General features: G+C 39.9%; 3 protein-coding genes across 6 annotated transcripts in view; 1 reads left to right on the forward strand and 2 right to left on the reverse strand.

The window, feature by feature from the left end:
* Nucleotides 1–9,455, reverse strand: part of LOC121955208 (uncharacterized) — a 272,250-nt gene extending 262,795 nt beyond the window's left edge. The window contains exon 1 of the transcript XR_015779226.1: nucleotides 9,376–9,455. The gene's annotated coding sequence lies outside the window, so the exon portion shown is untranslated. The remainder of the gene's footprint in view (nucleotides 1–9,375) is intronic.
* On the forward strand, nucleotides 8,666–11,924 carry chac1 (ChaC, cation transport regulator homolog 1 (E. coli)). Its single transcript, XM_042503886.2, has 3 exons — nucleotides 8,666–9,304; nucleotides 9,428–9,463; nucleotides 11,035–11,924. The coding sequence occupies exons 1-3, from the start codon at nucleotides 9,134–9,136 to the stop codon at nucleotides 11,416–11,418; spliced, it is 591 nt and encodes a 196-aa protein (XP_042359820.1). The 5' UTR covers nucleotides 8,666–9,133; the 3' UTR covers nucleotides 11,419–11,924.
* Nucleotides 11,925–16,258: 4,334 nt separating this feature from the next.
* The window catches only part of ino80 (INO80 complex ATPase subunit), a 56,487-nt gene continuing 53,329 nt past the window's right edge, over nucleotides 16,259–19,416 (reverse strand). For 2 of the 4 annotated variants that reach the window (XM_088089323.1, XM_042503253.2), the window contains exon 37: nucleotides 16,259–19,252. In XM_088089323.1, coding sequence (XP_087945449.1) covers nucleotides 19,047–19,252 — 206 coding nt within the window. In that variant the 3' untranslated portion in view covers nucleotides 16,259–19,046. Of the gene's footprint in view, nucleotides 19,256–19,416 lie in introns of all 4 variants that reach the window. The other 2 variants (XM_088089322.1, XM_042503252.2) reach the window with 1 other exon arrangement.

A 19,416-nucleotide genomic window follows, 5' to 3' on the forward strand; every position in this document is an offset into this window, starting at 1 on the left:
ATGTGACTCTGGCGAATCCGAACTAACCCTTTTCTTTGCCAGATTCACACAATAACACAACCATAATCAATCGAGGCAGTGGTAGACCAGCAGCTCCTGCGTTCAGTGGTTTTAAATCACCGTTTTTCTCAATGGAGTCTGGCTTTAAAGGGAGCTATGTAACAGCTTCATTTTTCTCCTGGAAATGACTGTCTTACATTATCATAAAGCAGTGAAAAATACTCTTAATGTAGCGTACACTTATATCTACGTATATTATAGGACACGCCAGTCGGTATACCTCCACTTTGGAAAAGCAGGCTGGAGTCTGACAACATACTGCAACATACCGCTGTGGATTGGATTCAGCACCTAAAAAAACAATTTCAGTTTATGTGTATACTATATTGAGGTATTTTCACAGCTCAATCTTATTATCACACAGTGATTTCCAAATGGGAAATGAAGCCTCCTCATAACCAGACTCCATTGAAAAGTACAGTGATTTAACATTGCTGAACACAGGAGCTGCTGATCTTCTGCTGCTTCAAACAGTTTGTTTATATGTGTCATTGTGTGACTTTGGCGTTAAAAAGGGTTAGTTCCGATTCACCAAAATCACACAAAAACAAAAACCATCTAACTGATCGAAGCAGCATTGGACCAGCAGCTCCCGTGTTCAGAGGGCTAAATTACTATTTTTCTCAATGAAGTCTGGTGGCTCTGATGACAGCAGAAATGAGACTGAAGCCATTTATAGCTTCTCTGACAAAGCAGACAGAAAGGGGAAGCAGTAAAAAATACTCTCAACATGGCGTACACGTTTTGTTGCTGACCTCCCTCAACAGCAGTACATTGCTTGGCTTTCTTGTCAGTGCTCTTGTCTTCTTCTCCAAACTGAGGCATGCCGACTGACATCGACTGTATGTAACACACTGACTGTAGATAAGTACTGCATACAACCCCTTTTCGAAAAATGTGAAACATCCCTTTAAATTATGAGCAGGTTTATGAATATGAAATCCAGATGTCCTCCTACATTCTCACATCATATATAACATTTTAGACATTACATAGAAACCTTAAGGCCCCTGACTGTAGCATCACTACCTCGAGTAATTCCTGGAAACGCCTTTGGCTCCCGCCCCACTCACCCACCCCTCGCTCTCTCTCTCTCCGGCCCTAAATTGGCTTGAAATTCAAATCCGTTTCCACGGATACCACCCCCTCAAGCTGGAAATGGCGAAACAAAGCCAGGCGCGGGGCAAAGGGGAACGCCTCTCCCCCCACCTCACACACCCATCATAATGCTCGCACACACGCGTCCGCGCACACACACACAGCGCACCAAACAGATGCCGTGGGGGAGCACGCAGTGAGTCTGCAGTGCCATAAAAACAGCAGCATATGCCAGGCCTCTCGGCCCGTGTGCATGACACAGAGTGCACAGACCTCCTCCCATAAAAAACACACTCAAGCACTTACAGGCTCCCCAACTGCCTGCCTCCCCTTCAGGGTTAAGAGCAATATTTCAATGCCCGGTTCTGTACCACCCACTCCTGCGAACAAAGCTGAAGGAGAGGGCCTGGCACCAGAGGGGAGGGGAGACCAAATGGGAGCCAGTGGATCTGCTCCGAGTACACATAAATAAAAAGATTTTTAGAAAAGTTGACTTATCGGAGCCATCTGCTCATTCTCACTGCCATTTGGCCTTCTGGTCTTCTGGAAATTTTTGCTCTTCTCAAAGATACAACTAGTAACTTTTATAGAAATAGCATTTGTAATATTCGCTGAAACTGTCTCTACATCCACATGGTTTTACGAGAGAAAAATCGGATATACCTCCACGCAGCTGTATGCCTCCACAAACTGTCAAATGCAGTTACAGTTAACATCCATGTCTGTGAAAACATGGACGCTTCACACACATCTTTCCTCCGACAGCGCAGAACATCTTTACGGTGAGCACATTTTCAAGGAAGGAAACCTGGTGTTCTTGAGTTATGGCAAAAAAAAATGTTTTATAAGATTACTGTGACCTTGACCTTTGACCTTCGACCATCAGATTCTAATCAGTTCATTCTTGAGTCCAAGTGTACGTTTGTGCCAAATTTGAAAAAACTCCCTCAAGACCATCTTCAGATATCGTGTTCGCGAAAATGAGGCAGATGCAAGGTCAGAGCAACCTTGATCTTTGAACACCACATTCAAGTCAGTTCATTGTTAAGTCCAAGTGAAAGTTTGTGCCAACTTTTTTAAAAAATCCCTATTGCATTCACAAGAATGAGATTGATGAGGTCACAGTGACCTTCACCTTTGACCTTTAACCACCAAAATCTAATATGGTCATCCTTTAGTCCAAATAAATGTTGGTGTCAAATTTTCTTGAAATATCGCATTCACAGGAATGTGCCAGATGGACGGACAACCCGAAAACTGATACCTCATTTCAGCAGCTGATTCCTGTGTTTTTCCTGACCCTCAGCAGCATTTCCCAACGTAGTTTTTACTGTCCAGTGACTTTTATGTCACCAAATGTAGGTGTTTTAAGTCAAAACCTGATCTGATCCTAACTATAATCAATTGGTTTTTAGGCCGAAAGACTAAAGACTAAGACACACTTTCACCTACATATCCATGGGTTTTTTTGTGATTATGTTCAACAAATTTTCTTGTTACTTATTTTCTTTTCCTAATTTCTTGCTAAATTTCTGGTTATGTCTTGTTAAGTTAGCCTTCTACCCATGTTTTTGAAATAATTCAGACCAATTTGCTCAGGTTTTAAAGGGTTAAATTATACAGCTTTAATGTCCAACCTTCTTGGATATTGAGGAGATATAATCCATGGATCGGTTATAAATTTGTTCCAGTGTTTTGAAAAATCCATTACAGGAAATGTGTCATCCGCATTATCAAATGCAAACCTCTTCTGCCTCCAATTAACAGAAATCCTGCGACAGTCAACGCCGCCTAATCATCAGCAATCAACACTCGGCAGAGGATCTGGACGGCTCTTCCCTCACACACATCCTGTTAGCCTGTTGACCTAGGCATCCTCATCTGAGGGCTTGTGTGTGCATTTAAATAAAAAAAAAAAAAACGTTTGGAAAAGTGTGCTTCCGGTTTGGCTCAAGGAAAACACACGTTATCACAACGACTTACTAAGAGTTTCTTCCCACCATCATCACACCTATAAGCAGAAACACACACCCACTTTCACGCTCGATCGCAGCAGCAAACTCTTGCTAGAGCTTTGCTCTTTGGCCTCTGGGTCTCCATAGCATGGCCAGGCATTTTTCATTGTGTTATAATCACAGCATCCTGTTTGTGACCTGGTGACATCAGTTCCTGTTTCCTCCCTGATTAAAAAATGCAGAACATGCCGGCGCAGGCTGACTGCTTTTCTCACGCATCGCTTTCTTTAATCTGCGCTGGGGTTTTCAGGAAACAACCTCAAAACAAGCGAGAGCACAGACAAACACGCTAATCAGCACTATTTATTCTGAAGGAGGAAGAGGGGAAAATCTGTATGTTATGAATGGAGAATCAAGACGCAGATTTGGAATTTAAATGTTCCTATCTCCTCATGAGAAATGTGAAAGTGCCTCGACATGACACTTTTCAAAAATGGTGACACTCAGTCATATCCGAGAGTGCAAAACTGCTGCTTTGCTCTGGTTTTCTTTGACAGTACCAAGTGTTTGTCACGTCATCAAAGCTTAATTTGGCTATTGATCATGTGTTTGTGCATGCATGTGTGGATTATTGAGCTGGCTTGCCAGGGGCAGGTCCAGGGGCCGAAAGTTTCACGGCTCCCCTAGCCTTCACCTGCAGAATATCAAAGAGACACAAAGGAACTGCAAAAGATGTAAGATGTCTACAAAAACGGGTGAAACAACCACAAATTGACTACAAAGTGACACAAAACAACCAAAAGAAACAAAAAAACGCCTTAAGAGAACCAAAATTGCCTCAATAAGACACAAAATTACCTCAAAGAGACCTAAAGGACCATCTAAAGACTCATAATAACCACAAGGGGACACAAAATGACCTCAAAAGAACCAAAAAGACATAAAATTACCAAAACAAGACAAAAAATCAGCTCAAAGAGATACAAATGACTACTAAAAGACAGAAAAACAACCTTAAGGAGACACAAAAAGACATGAAAATAAAAAAATAAATAAAATCACTTCAAAGACACCCAGAAACATCTTAAAGACACCCAAAATAACTGCAAAGAGAAACAAAATAACCCTCAAGAAGACAAAATGACCACAAAAAGACACAAAATGACCACGAAAAGATGTACAATGACCACAAAGAGACAAAACCACCATGAAATGTCTCATGATCTACCCGTACATGCATGAGTGAGCAGATCATACCGATACTTAACGGTGGCGTTGTCCTGTGCTCTGTAACCTTGCCCTGCACTGCTCTTGTAGTTGTCTCATTAATTAACACTAGGTGTCAGTAAGAAACCCACACACAGGAAATAGGTGGTCAGTGCATGCCAAAATAAAACCCCAAGTACACTCAAATTCAAGTTTAAAGCAATATAATTCAGCAGCAGCAGCACAAAAACAAAACATTTAATGTGATATGTATCATTATGAATTCAATCATAAACAATTCAGATCCATATTTAACCAGATAAGCCCTGCTGAAATCAGAAATCTCTTTTTTTCAAGCAGCATAGCAGCATTAAAAAAGTTATAGACCAACAATAAAAACACAGAAGATACGCATTCATGTGTAAAAATATTAAAATACAAAAGCACAATATATATTTAAGGCAGAGAGACCAATTCTCATAGTCTTTCTGAAGACTATGCCAAGTGAGAGGAGCAAAGCCCATTAAAGCGTTTTTCCTCCGCTCAGCCCACACACTGACGACAGCAACAGTATGTGAAGCTTGAGATCTCAAACTATAACTATCAGTGCAGGCTTTACAATTTGTAACAAATCTCTCTGCACTAATATATGCAGTATCAAACATGTGCAAATAATGAGCAGACATTCAACACATCTCCATCCAAATTTGTGGACGATGAGACAATGAGCACCTATGGGAACAGATATGCAAAAGGCCCCACCTCTCTTACATATAGCAAGACGCAGTGACTTTGTGGTGGTTTTGTGTGTCTTTGCAGTCATTTTGTGTTTCTTTGATGTGATTTTGGGTGGTTTTGAGATCAATTTGTGTCTTTTTTTGTGGTTTTGAGTCTCTTTGTAGTTATTTTATGTCTTCTCAAGGTAATAAAGTGTCTCTTTGGGCAAATTTTGTGCCATTCTTGGTCATTTTTTTCTCTCTTTAGAGTAATTTTGTGTCTCTTTGGGGTAACTGAATTTTTTGAGTAATTTTGTGTTGCTTTGTAATCATTTTATGCCTCTTTGAAGTGATTTTGTATCTTTTTCAAGTTATTTTGTGTTTCTTTGTAAGATTTTTTATGTCCTTTTGAAGTGATTTTGTGTCTCTTTCAGGTAATTTTGTGTCTATTTTAGGTAATTTTGTGTCTTATATGGTTACTTTTTGCCTCTTTGTCGAAATTTGGTGTCTCTTTGGGGTAATTTTGTGGATTTTTGTGTCATTTTGTGTGTTTTAAGGGCTGTCAAACAATTTTTAAAAAATGCAATTAATTGAAGAATTACTGTAGTTAATTGTAATTAATTACAGTTTAATTACATTTTAGAATCACACCTTCAATTCTATTATTTGACATTATATATAATACTTACAACACTTAGCCCAGTAGAGCCTCTTAAAGACAGGATGTGGGTGATTAATGCAATTTAAAAAAATAACACTTTAATTACAGACCTTAATTGCCCACACCCCTAGTCTCTTTTACGTAATTTTGTATCTTTTTGTGGTTAATGTGTCTTCTTGTAGTCATTTGTGTCTTTTTGTCATTATTTTGAATATCTTCCTTGTCAGTGCATGTTAATTAGTAATCCATCCAGAACCACTAAAAATGTACCAGAGACCAGTCTTCTTCTACCTCAAAGGAAAAATGGGACTTTTTTTTTTCTCAGAAAAAATCCCCCAAACCTCAGCCGCAGCTTTTCAAGATTAGCAGCCGGAGGTTTAAAAGAAACACAGTCATTGAGCCAAATTCCAAGATATTTGTAACAAGAGCCAACCTCCAGCTTCTTTCCCTGAACAGTAAATTTATCTTAAGTGTTAACATGCTTCTTCCTAGCATTTGAAATGGAACATTTTAAAAAATAATCTTTGTTGAGGATGTTTTCTTGCAAGTTTTCTAAGTAACCGGACTAGTATCTTGTTTTTCTGCATTCATTTCATATCTTGCAAACAGGAAAAACAAGCAGAAACCTGCAGATATTTAGGGCAAAGTACACACACGTCACTACATAAATTCATATTTTAGTTTGCCTCGGGCCTGAATGATGATCTATTTTATTAGTTTGACAGCAAAGACAAATAGATGGGTGAATATTTGATAAATCAACTGATCAAGACGTCGAAGCAGCGCACTAGATTAGATTACAGTCAGCGTTTTCGGTGTGGCTCCGGAGCCTGCGCTTGGAGCAGTCCACTGCAGCTCGAGGAGTGGACGGACATGAAAGACCATGGCATAACGAGATGGAGGCTGGTGTGCCTGACACAGGGTCGCTCAAAGGCCTGGATTGTGTGGCGCTTTAGATTGATGAAGAGCTGATACAGTTGTCTGGCCTCTTATCAAGACAGATAATGCCAGCTATTTATAGATAATCTATCTATTGAGCACAGATGAGCCTCGGCTATTACAGAATATCAGATCCAGCAGGAGGGGTGGGCATTTTTGTACATTTGATCAGGTCTTCTATCTCTCGGGTCATCGTTCTCTCTTTTTGTGTCTCAGCTGTGGACAGCGTTTTGACATTTTGATTCTTGCTTTTTGCTGTTTTTTATTTTTCCAACTATTTGGTTTATAAGAAGCATCTACATAGTCCTGAGGTGGTTATCAAACTCAGAAAACACTCATTCCTTCCAATGTTTGTGCCTGTTTTGCTGCCAAATTAGGGTGTTGGTTGAGTAAAGTGTATAAATAGTTTGTGCTCACAAAGTTGGAATAATTCTGCAAGAGTAAGATTTCAAATGTTAACAGGCTGAACCACTGCTGAGCCAGCCAATCATGGGTGGATTACTGAATGGGCCCACCGGGCTCATGCCCAGGGGGCCACAGAGTGAGGGGGGCCCCCTGGCCCTCACCTGCAAAATGTCACTCAAATTATAATCGCCTGACCAGGAAGAAATTTCAAATGGAAACAAAGAGACACAAAATTAGTACATAAAGAGGCAAAACAACCACAAAGAGGCACAAAATGTCTCCAAAGAGACTCAAAACCAAAAACTTAATACATAGACAAAAAAAACACTACAAAGAGATGCAAAATGACTACAAAAAGACACCAAACAGCTACAAAGAGACATAAAACCAAAGAAATGCAAAATGATTAAAGAGACAAAACTACAAAGAGATACAAAACAACTACAAAGAGACATACAACCACTACAAAGAGACACAAAACAGTACAGAGATGCAAATGACTACAAAGGGACACAAAATTACCTAAAAGAAACACAAAACAGCAACAAAGCTACACAAAACCACTAAAGGACTGCCAAAAGACATGCAAAGGAACTGCAAAGACACTAAAATTACCTCAGAGAGACATAAGACCACTACAAGGACACAAAAAACCACACAAAGGCTACAAAAGACCTAAAATCACTATAAAAGGGCACAAATTACCTCAAAGACATACAAAATAACTACAAAGTGACACAAAATTATTGCAAAAAGATGTGACACAAAATGAGGCTAAACAACTATACAGTGTGTGTGTTGTGCTCATGTTTGCAAGAGGTGGAGGCTTTTGCAAATCTGTGCTGTGCAGCTAATGTGACAATACGGCAAATCTGAAAAGAAAAGCACCTATCCACCTCCCTTGAACATGTTTTGCACCTTGTTCCTGGGGTTTGTGATGATTGTGATGATCGTGGTGGTTATGGCGAAGGATCGTCAGTGGTCACTGACCTTCGTGTTGACATTAGATCTTTAAACTGTGACACTAAGACTTTAGCCCTCACTTGCCTTGGCTCATTCAAACACACATGTAGGGTGTTTTACCAACATGTCAGGAGTGATTTCCATCAGCACTATGTTAGGGTCATGTAGCCTAATTCCCACAGGCAGATTTATTTATTCAGTTTATGTTATGTCAAACCTAAAATATAATGTTATATTGTTTTCTTTGCGGCATATATTGTGAAATAGTATATATGGCCTTATATAGGCCTCTCTCTCCTGGAACAAATCTGATGCAATGTCTTGGTATGTTGCTTTGGTTGCTGCTATGGGCCTGAAATGCTGTGGGAAGTTGCATCAGCCAGCTCCAGTCTAGGCCATATGGAAATATATACAGAGAGTGACAACACAGGCGACCAATCAGAAATGGAGTCTGTTGGATTGGCACTTCATTGGCGAATCATGGTGAAACATAGGTGTCAAATTTTAGCCAATGCTGTAGCCGGTTTGGTTTGAAGTCCCGCCCTATTCGGCGCACTGAAACCTGATTGGATATAACATGTTAGAGATTAGGATCTTATTGGTTAAAAGCGCTGACATGGTATCGCCCACCTGAACTGGACTGTATAAATACGAAAGCACCGCTGCGCCATGTTATCGGAGAAACGGTTCAAACCGTCGTTTAACGACCATTAGATTAACATAAAGGTGTTTGAAACGCCTTTTTTTTTTACATTAAACTTCGTTTTTTTTAATCGTGAACGTTAAATTTACATCGTCACCGGCCGGCGAAGCAGCTGGCAGAGCCGCGTTTAGATTTTTTTCCGTTAGTTTGAAGGCCAAAGCGGCTGCCATGGATTTTTAAGGCATAATGCGGCACCTCTGATGCAATGGCGATGCATAGTGCAAGGCAAAACCAACTGCGAAACTCCATCTTCGCAACTGCCAAGCAGTTGGGCTCGAGTACCGTCCGCGGTATACCTGCGAGCCAGCCGGTACCGCTGCTCCTGGACCGGAGGAAGCTAACGCTAGCTAGCTAGTCACCTTAGCTACTTATAAACACCGTTAAATTTGAATAAAAATCCATCGATCCATCATCGTCTTAAAACACAATGAAGCCTCAAGACATCATCGCCGGGAAAAGCAGCCTGTGGATCTTCGGGTACGGGTCTCTGGTGTGGAAGCCTGACTTTAAGTACAAGAGGAGCCAGGTCGGCTACATTCAAGGCTACAAGAGACGATTCTGGCACGGAGACAACTTCCACCGCGGCACCGACGAGATGGTGAGACGCTTAAAATGTGTTTATTTGTCTTATTTTTGGTACGTGATGTTGTTGCTTTGAGACAGACATACTCAGATCAGGCGTTGTCCATGACGTGACCCGTTTCTGTCCCTCTGTCCGCAGCCCGGAAGAGTGGTGACGCTGATTGAAGACGATGACGTAAGTGGAAAGTCCTGCTTCCTTTTCAGTCGTTGGTGACGTTTTTTTGGGGTTTTTTTTTTTGTTTTTTTAAATTCAGACGTGTTTATTGGCATGAAAATTTCAAAATCAAAAGTTGGAAAAACACTTAAATAGACTTATAATAATAGATAAATGAACGCTGACACATATGTTTACATACATTAGTGATGAAGATTGTTTAAGGTCAATAATTAAACAATCAATAATAATGTTTTTACAGAAAGTGAAGTATTAATTAAAAAGGATGAAAAATAAATTTGCTTTATTTCATATTTTGTCAGTCCACAAAAATGGGACATTGACACTACACACGTGCTTAAACCCATTAAAACCTGAGCAAATTGATTTCTTAAAAAAAAAAAAAAACATGGGAAGAAGGCAATGAGCAACAAAAGACAACGTGACAACAGAAATTGACAAGAAATTTGTAAAAAAAAAAAATTCAAAATTGGGGAAAAGGAAAACAATGCTTTTCCGTGTCCTCAGGTGTCCTCCCACGTCCAGAGACATACAGGTGAACTGGTGACGCTGTGAGCGTGAACAGTTGTCTCATATTGTCAGTGCCGTGTATCCCACCTCTCACCCAGTGGCTGCTGGGATAAGGTCCAGCTGTTATGACTAATTAATGATCAATTTTAAATATATGAATATAATTTAGGCTGTCAAACTATATCTTATTTTACTGCGATTGATCACAGAATTTCAGGAGGTAATCGCAGCTAATTCCATTTTTTAATCACATTTTCAGTTCCATTCTTTACACAAAACAGTTATGAAGTCCATGTTGTCGAGGTAATGCAGATCTTACCAGATTATCTTAATTAGGGATTAAATGATAGTGAAATACTGCATGTCATTCACACAAAGTGGGCGTGTCCGTAAAGGGGAGACTCATGGGTACCCATAAAACTTATTTTTGCATGACACGTTTGGCACCACTGGATTCCTCTGGTTTCAGTTTATACCAGTCCAGTATCAGCCCAGTACAGCCTCTTAAAATGGGAATATCGCCCTGCGATTAATGCAATTTAAAAGAAAAAAGAAAAAAAAAGGTAAATAATAATGCGTTATGTATGGATTTTAATCGCATCACAATTATGGCGGCATCGCTGACAGCCCTAATGACCTCTGACATGTTTCCCGGCCTTTTTAAAAAGAACAGTTTTCTAAATCTATTTTTTTTGCAGTTTGTTGGATGTTTCATTTCCTGCAAAGATGCTCATTGCCTTTTTTTCCTCCCATGTTTTTGAAAGACATCAGAGCAGTTTGCTCAGAGTCCAGATGTTTAAACACCTGTGAAAGATGCTGAGCCAAGTTTCAAAGGGTTAATGAAGAGGGGAGGCACGGGGTCAGACATGATGTCGCCCCTGGAGCTGTTTGGGGGTTTGGTGCTTTGCTCAAAGGCAGCTTGACAGTGTCCAGGACTTGGTATGACGGGGACTTGAACTTGTAGTCCCTGCAGACGGAGCGACTGCTGCCGCTGTAGAAACTGCAGAGAAAATAAGAGAAATCTCCGCTGACAGTAACTCACGTCCTCCTCTTCTCCTCAGGCGAGCACTTGGGGCGTGGCGTTCGAGGTCACCGGCTCTCAAATCGAGGAGTCCCTGAAGTACCTCAACGTGCGCGAGACGGTCTGCGGCGGCTACGTCACTAAAATGGTCGATTTCTTCCCCGAGGGTGGGGACCAGCCCCCGGTTCAGGCGCTGGTGTACATCGCCACGTCCGACAACGCCCTGTACCTGGGGCCGGCCAGCCCGGAGGCGATCGGCATCCAGATCGCCGTGTGCAGAGGGAAGACGGGCCACAACCTGGAGTATCTGCTGCGGCTGGCCGAGTTCATGAGGACCAGCTGCCCGCACGTGGAGGACCATCACCTGTTCTCCATCGAGGCGGCGGCGCTGACCGTGGTGTCCTATCTGTTAGCGGCCCAGTAGCTCGTACCCTTTGTCTCGGGAGCGTAAAGAGCGGATGAATAAATGAAACACACGGAGGCTTTTCACCCGTCAGTCTGTCTGTGTTTATGTTGTGAGATGAGCTTCACGCGACCATCCGCCGTACGAGAATCCATTAAACACTGTTGCAGTGATAAAGGGAAGCATTATGTTCAGTGTTTTTGTTTTTCAGAAGCATGACGTCATGTTCACGTTTGTACATCCGTTAGAAAATGACACCTGTGCAGTTCTGTCTTTTTAGAAAAGCACATTTATGTTTTTTAATTTAATTTGAATTTGCACGGTTCAGATCCGTCCAGTCCACTCAGACGGTCCTGAGGGTTCATCGTGGTGGTGGAACTTGTGTGCAGTTGATGAAATGACTGCTGGGATGATGTGCTGTAACTATTTTTTAACCCTGTCATCACTACAAACCTGTTTTTTTTCCCCAAAAGTTGCTCGTGGCAACTTTTCATCCAGCTGCAAACACTAATAAAAAGTTAAAATAAGTCTTTGTTTCTGTCGTTTCTGCCTCACAGCAGTGTCACTTAACATGTGGGACAAATAAGGCCCCCAACAGGGTGCCGGGGGGGCCCCGAAACATTTAACATTCATAGTAAAAAATAAAGTGATTCATACTGGGAATTGTTCTTATAGATAAGTAAGGTGCCAGAGTGCATAAAAAAGCATCAAAATAGAGCTTGTTCATCAGAAGTACCAGCAGATCCGATAAGTGTCCTAAAATCCAAAAAATGTCCTGGAAATATCAGATTTCAGAGAAATGTCCCAAAATCACAAAACAGCATCAAAATAGAGCTTATTTATGTAACTAAAGTGCCAGTGGAGGATCCCCCGACAGACGTCCTGGATCAGCACCTAATGTCCTAAAATCCTGGAAAGGTGTAATATCTTGAAAATGTCCTAAAGTCCTTGAAACGTACGGGGCCACTGTGATGGCCCCTGGCTGTCATTTTGCAAAAGTGGCCCCCAAGCAGAGCAAAGGCTGAAGTATAAAAGTGGTCATGACTCTGAAACGGCTCCTTTGACGGATCTGAGCGGCACAAGACGATCATAAGGATGACTGAAAACACCTCTTTAGGCCTTTAAAATCCTAAAATTAAAACAGCAGTTTTGGACTCAGGTCATAAATTTGACGACTTTAGAAAATCAAAAACGACATGCAGCTCAACTCAAACACCGGAGGCTTGTGACTGCACTCGGACTTGAGCGTTTCTATTGGAAAATATTTTATTTTTAAATAATATATTTATATTTTTTTCCTACTTTTTTTCTCAGATCTAAATATATTTATTTCATTTAGCATTAAAAAACATACAAAATCACTTTAAAAGAAGAATTGTCTCAGATTTTTTAAAAATATTTTATAATCTTGGGGAAAGAAAGACATTTTCCAATATGAGAGCGTTAAATTGAATAAAACCGAGCAGAAACATACATTTGTTGTGGCTAATAGTCCTCTATGCTATGAAAGTCTAATATCAGCACCAGTTCTTATGATAAAGTCCAGTTGTACTTGTTTCAATGAATAAATCCAAATAAAAAAAATAATTTTGTAAATATTGTTAAATGGGACTGCATTTGGTAAAGAGCGTACTAGGACTTGTGACTCTGATGATCCGTCTGTGGGGAAAATAAATCTTTTTGTTGAAACTGTTTCGTACATATTCTCGCTGAGGTCATAACCTGTGATGACATCGATTACACGGATACATCAGCTGCCCGCCACATTTTAACATTATTAAAGGTCACAGGTTTGTTTCCAAAAACCAGATTTACTGATAACTGTCCTGAGACGTTGTTGAGCTTCGACACGCAGAGCGAACTCAGCAGCTTTATCAGATAACGCAGTAAAGCTGCCTGCTGGAACAGGCTGCACATATACAAACATACATCAGGCGCTCCCAAACGCCGGAGCAGCTTGTACTTTGGACGTGGTTCAAGTCAAGAGTCTATCTAGTTTCGGAGGCTTATATAACCGCCGGCCGGGAACAAGCCCAGACCTGGAAGTCCTGTGTTTACAGTCTGCTCAGCTCATGTCAGAGGGCACCAGGAAGAGCTGCTGCGGCGCTCATCGAGATCAGATCTGAGCGGCCTCCTCACCGAAACCATGACAAAACACACCCACGTCAGTCCAGGTGCACCTCAGAGGACTGAGGTTTTAAACCTTTACTGCCCCAAAAATTTAAAATACTTTATCGGGTTGTTTCGATGTGTTTTATTAACCCCCTGAAAACTGAGATGATTGGCTTGATTTCTTACAAAAACATGGGAAGAAGTTAGAAAATTATTTGGAAATTTATCAAAAAAGTAATAAAAGTAATAAAAAGAGAGGAAAAGAATTAATAAAAAAAAAAAAAAGAAAAGAAAAATACCCATAATAATAATAATAATAATAATAATAATAATAATAATAATAATAATAATAATAATAATAATAATAATAATAATAATATTTTATTATTCTTTTTTTATTAATTTGATTTTATAAAATCTTTGACAAATGTGTCTCTTGGTCTGTCTGTCTTTTTTTTTTTTTTTTTAACTACTTCTTAAATCATTTTGTTGCAATTTTAGGAACATCTCTTGCCAAGTTGCTCATTGTCGTTTTTGGACATTTTCAAAAGGAAATCAAACCAATTTTCAAAGGTTGGAAAGGAATGCAGCGCAAGAAAACTGATCCATTTCAAAGGGTTAAGACCACATTATATATAATGTATTTTCTTAAAGGGTCAGTTATATGGAAACAAACAAGAGACACCAGTATAATTCAATTTTAACAGCCACTGAATGCTTTATATTGAAATTTTAACATCACTTAATTCATTGCATTAAAAAGTTTTACTTCGAAAAACTATATGTTTATATTTATTTTCCACCCCGAATTAACCTCTTTAAAATTAAAATAGGAAATGCCTGGATTAGATTAGCATTTTTTTTTAAATTTATCTCAATTTGTAATCATAAAAATATATATCTTCATTATCAGCTTTTGAAAAAAAAAATCTGGTTGCTCAAATGCAATTGGTCAAACTGAGATTCAAAAAAAAAAATTCAAATGAACATAATTCAAATTAAATTGGTCAAATTCAGATCCTAAATGTCAAATAGCAACATTTGCAGGACAGGCAGTATATATATATATATTTATTTATTTATTATTTTTTTTAATGCCATAAATGGCTGTTGAATCTTGAATTATGTCTCATTTCCTTTCATACAGTTGGCCCAAATCACAAAAAAAACATCTTTCTCACAAACTCATAGTGCTAATAAAAATCTGTCTTTGGCATTCCCACCTCCATTCCCACTAAAATAGAGGTTTAATTTAGTTTGTGCTGCTCAAAACATTAAAAAAGTACATTAGGAAACCAAATAGCAGCACGTTGTTCCAAAAACAATGTCCCAGTTACAGAGGTCTCACTCTGAACAGTTTCCGATGGACTATTACTCTAATAGAGAGAAGTTCCAATACAAACCGTCCGCCGAGGCCTGTCGATTATCCTCAGGCACAGCGACATTGTTTCTGGAAAGACCACAGATGAATTTTTTTAAATGTAATTTTTGAATGCTGAGCGTAAATGACATTAGGGCTGGATGTGACCTGTGGGTGCAGAGGGAGGCCTTCCAAATTAGATTTTTATTTAATGTTATTTTTGAATGTTTAATATAGAGAAGTGTCTGCGGTTTTTTGCAAAAAAAAAAAAGTGTGATTTTGATTTGAATGCAAAGAGAAAAATGTGGTTGAAGAGATTTGGAGTGACCTTCAAGTCTGCTGCATTTTAGGTTCCTATTTTAGTGCGTAAACATTTTTTAAAAAATCTGTGATTGCAGGTGTTTTTGGTGCCAAAGACCACAAAATGATGTTGATTCATCATCATGGTGACTAGTCTCAACACAGAATCTGGACTCAGGAACATTACAGCAAAATAACAGTCTGATGAGCTGTTTTTCACTCGTGTGTTGCAAGCAGACGAGGTTAAGTTTAAGTTTCCAGCGCATTAATTAATGAAATACTTCTCCCACAAAATATCCATTTGTTTATAAATTACTCACCAAATGTTGGGGTGAACAGGCCGTTTTCACAGCAGACGCTTTGACTTGTCATAGCAGAAAAAGCACAGGTGAAAGTGATTATACCTGATTGTGTGTGGAAGCTGCACCAGCGAACCCGCATGCACAACACCACGGCCTCAGCTACTGGACTGCAGCTATTGATTATGTTATTAACCCCTTAGAAACCTGAGCAGACTGGCTTAATTCCTGTCAAATATGTGGAGGAGGCAATGGGTAACTTTTCAAGAAATTATCCAAAATAAGCCAGTAATTAGTAGAAAATTAACCAAAATTTAGCAAAAAAAAAAGGAAAGAAGAAAGAAAAAAAGAAAAAAGAAAAGGGAGTGAAAAGAGAAAACAAAAATAAACATGGAGATGGAGAAAAAGGAGAGAATAAATAGAGAAAAAAAAGCCAAAAATGATCAAGAAAATAGCAACAACAAAAAAGGAAAACAAAAACAAATATGGAAATGACCTGGAAAATTAGCCCAAAATGACCCAAAAACACAGAAAGAAAGAAAGAAAGTGTAATTAATGTTAAATGTATAATTATAATTTGTCTCCTGGATATTTTCACCATTTTTAATCTAAAAAAAAAACAAACAAAAAAACAACTATAAGAAGCTGTATCCAAACACTCAGTTCAGGACTCGTATAAAAACAACTGACGGTGACAGTTTGTCCTAAAAGACAAAAATGTAGATTTGCATGACCAATGCAAGTATTACAGAAACCAAATAAAAGAAAATAATACAGAATAAGCAGAAAGGCTGATTTAGCACTCTTTTATTTTGTCTTGGCTCCTCCTGTTAGTAAAACAGCAAATGCATTTTCTTCATATGTACACGTGACCTATAAAAATAGACAGGCAAATGAGGGAAAAGCCAGAGGAAATGTTGCTCTCATTATTATGTACATCAATATAGAACATCATATTTTAATAACACTATTAACACAAAACAATCAAACCTAGAACAGATGTAGTGCTCAACTCAGGACACTGATACAAACCTTGTTTTTCTCCCTAAAACATCGATGACATTAAAGAGAACCATCACAAAAAAGGAAACAATTTCTGAAAAATAAAAATGGCTTCAGTACAATTTACACTGTTTTACACGTGAACACCCGATTTGCAATTAACTTGAATTTCCCATTTTTGACATATTCAAATAACTTAAATATTAAACAACCAAATAATTTGAGTGACTTCATAAATTTAGTGTTAGCAGCATAGCCGGATCATCCAGTACCCCTCATTTTCTCACATTATCCAGTCATTCATTTTCCCATATTGGACAAAAAATATATCATTTTAATTGCCGTCTGTATGGGAATACCTTTTATGGACTAAAGATTTTTTAAATGTTTCCACCTGCCGTGTTTTTATGGGTACTCACATGTTTTATTACAAAAATAGGAGCTTTAGTAGAAAAGCTGTAGACGTATTGTTTGGTGAAATGTGGGTTGGGAAGGTTTGGGTTCACATTAAAGGAATATTTAACCCCCCTAATGATCGTTTATTGATCAATTGCTCAGCCTGTGTTATGCTGAATTCATGACGTTTGTCTCGCATGCCTCCACGGTAAACGAAGAATCCAAAAATGAGAAAATTCTTGAAGAACTGAAATCTTTAGACTGAAAAATCCCAAAGAGACCATTTGAAAACGAAGAGACGAGACAAAATTGTGTATCATGACCAAAAAAAACAACTTTAAATACTTTCATTCTGATTTCCAGCTATTAAGGCTTTTTTTTTTAAAATAGCTGAATAAGTTGTAGCTTCTTAAAATATAAATAAGAACAGCGATAGTGAGAAACCTGCTAATACAGTTGCATTTTAGTTATAAAGATGCGAAAACATAAACAAAATGACTTGAGAAATGTGTGTATGAAGAATGTGCACGTACAGCAGGCGGCAGCAACGACCCCACCGCTCAACACCGACACAGCGTGAGGACGCGGCGAACCTGTCAACAGCCACAGGAGTGTAAGCGACTTTGCCACAAGCCGATTGGCTGCTGAAACAGACGACGTGCCGTTCGTTCTAAAAGCAGCCGCTGGAGGTTTGACCGGCTGAGTTACAGGCGACACCGTCAGCCAGCAGTTTACACCACTGCAACTTTTCTCTGCAACGCTCTAAAACGATTTCGTCTCGTTGCAAATCTTTGGTCTGAACTCAGCTGACCAACAGCAAACTGCATTAAAACATCCTTTTACAAACTCTCACACAACTCATGCAGTATAATCCGAGTCTCGTTTATCCAGCTCAGAAATTCCCAAACAGACAAGAAACTGAACAAAAAAGTGGGACGCATCTATTTTCTCTTCCAAGCGAGACTCCACTGACAGAAACAGCAATTGTACCTCGCTGAACACGGGAGCTGCTGGTCTACTGCTGCTTAAATCAGTTTGCTTTATTTGTACACAGAGGGAACACAAACGTCACACAAATGTCACACAAAAACACGAACAAACTAACTGATGGAGGCAGCAGCACACCAGCAGCTCCCGTGTTCAGTGAGGTAAAATGACTGTTTTTGTCAACAGAATCTGTTTTAAGGAGACTTTTCAGTGAAGATGCATGTGTTTGGGCAGTACTCAGCTTTTAACACTGAATAAATGAGACTTAAATCATACTGCGTGAATTGTGTGACAGTTTAACAGATGTTTTGATGTAGTTTTGCTGTTGATGTAGGCCCCCGTGACCATTTTTTGGATTCTTCGTTCACTTTGGAGGCTTGCAAGAAAAGCAAAGTTTTCTTTAGGAATTCAGCGCAACACAGGGTGAGTAACTGATATTCAAATTATGAGGAGGGTGAAGTATTTCTTTAAGCTCTGTGAAATGTAGAATCGTCCACCAGTTTGCACTGAGCATATCTACAGAACAATTAAATAACCTAATGCACATTTATTAGAATCAACAACAGCGGAAAACAAACGGAAGACTTGGCTCAGTGCATTTGACAGAAACTCCTTTGCCTCCCTAAACTGGCAAACATTTCAAAGCCCTTTGAGCTACGTGTGTGTTCACGTCTTTGTTGTAGCGTCGCAGCTCGGTAGCACATCCAAAGAGCTCCCTGTCGCGAGTAGAAAAGTACGGTCCGTCTTCTCGAAAAAAGCACTTGGAGATACTCTTGTCACAATGCAAACAAAAATACTCAAGGCAGATTCTGTCCACTGACCCGGACACCTTAAATAAAACTGGACCAAGAAATGTGGAGGCTGGTAGGGGACTGTACCTTCATATGACGCTGTGTGTGTGTGTGTGTGTGTGTGTGTGTGTGTGTGTGTGGGTGTGTGTGTGTGTGTGTGTGTGTGTGTGTGTGTGTGTGTGTGTGTGAAGAGGGTCCTCCAGGTAGTGAGCCTCTGTTATTATTTATACTGTATTCCCATTAGTTTAGGCGTAGGGCGTCACAGTGAGAGTAGGTCAGTTATGTGTGTGTGTGTGTGTGTGTGTGTGTGTGTGTGTGTGTGTGTGTGTGTGTTCTATACTAAGACAGTTGCGCGTCTATGTGAGGGCACATTTCGGGTGTGTACAGTGCAGTTTGAGTGCATTATCGAGCCCCAGGACCACCGGGGCCTTTGCCCTTCCTGACGGCGCCGTGGCTGCTGTGGTGGTGGCTGTGGGTCAGCTGTCTGTGGGGGCTCGGGGTGGAGGTGCCTCCTTTGGCCTGCGGAGAAGAGCTCCTGCTGGGGTTGAAGGCGGGGCTGGTGCTGGACCGGCCCAGGGAAGGCTGCAGGGGGCTGGACGCAGAGAGGCCTGCTGGAGGGAGGGACGGACACGGTTACTCTCTGAATAAACCAACAGCGGCCGTTTTTACACTGAGATTGCACTTTAGGGCCGTGACAAAATCCCCTTTTTCATTCCGCCTTTGCATTTTGGCGTGACGGACATGACATGTAACGCAACAGTGTCAGCCTCTA

Source organism: Plectropomus leopardus, chromosome 16, assembly GCF_026936395.1.
Source record: "Plectropomus leopardus strain MGB_pleo_1.0 chromosome 16, ASM2693639v1, whole genome shotgun sequence".
Taxonomy (NCBI): domain Eukaryota; kingdom Metazoa; phylum Chordata; class Actinopteri; order Perciformes; family Serranidae; genus Plectropomus; species Plectropomus leopardus.

Bases quoted from the DNA above. Each gene is read 5' to 3' on its own strand.
- chac1 (XM_042503886.2), top strand. From the start codon at position 9,134: ATGAAGCCTCAAGACATCATCGCCGGGAAAAGCAGCCTGTGGATCTTC. The intron at 9,305-9,427 runs GTGAGACGCTTA...CTCTGTCCGCAG, and splicing joins ACCGCGGCACCGACGAGATG to CCCGGAAGAGTGGTGACGCT. The intron at 9,464-11,034 runs GTAAGTGGAAAG...TCTTCTCCTCAG, and splicing joins CGCTGATTGAAGACGATGAC to GCGAGCACTTGGGGCGTGGC.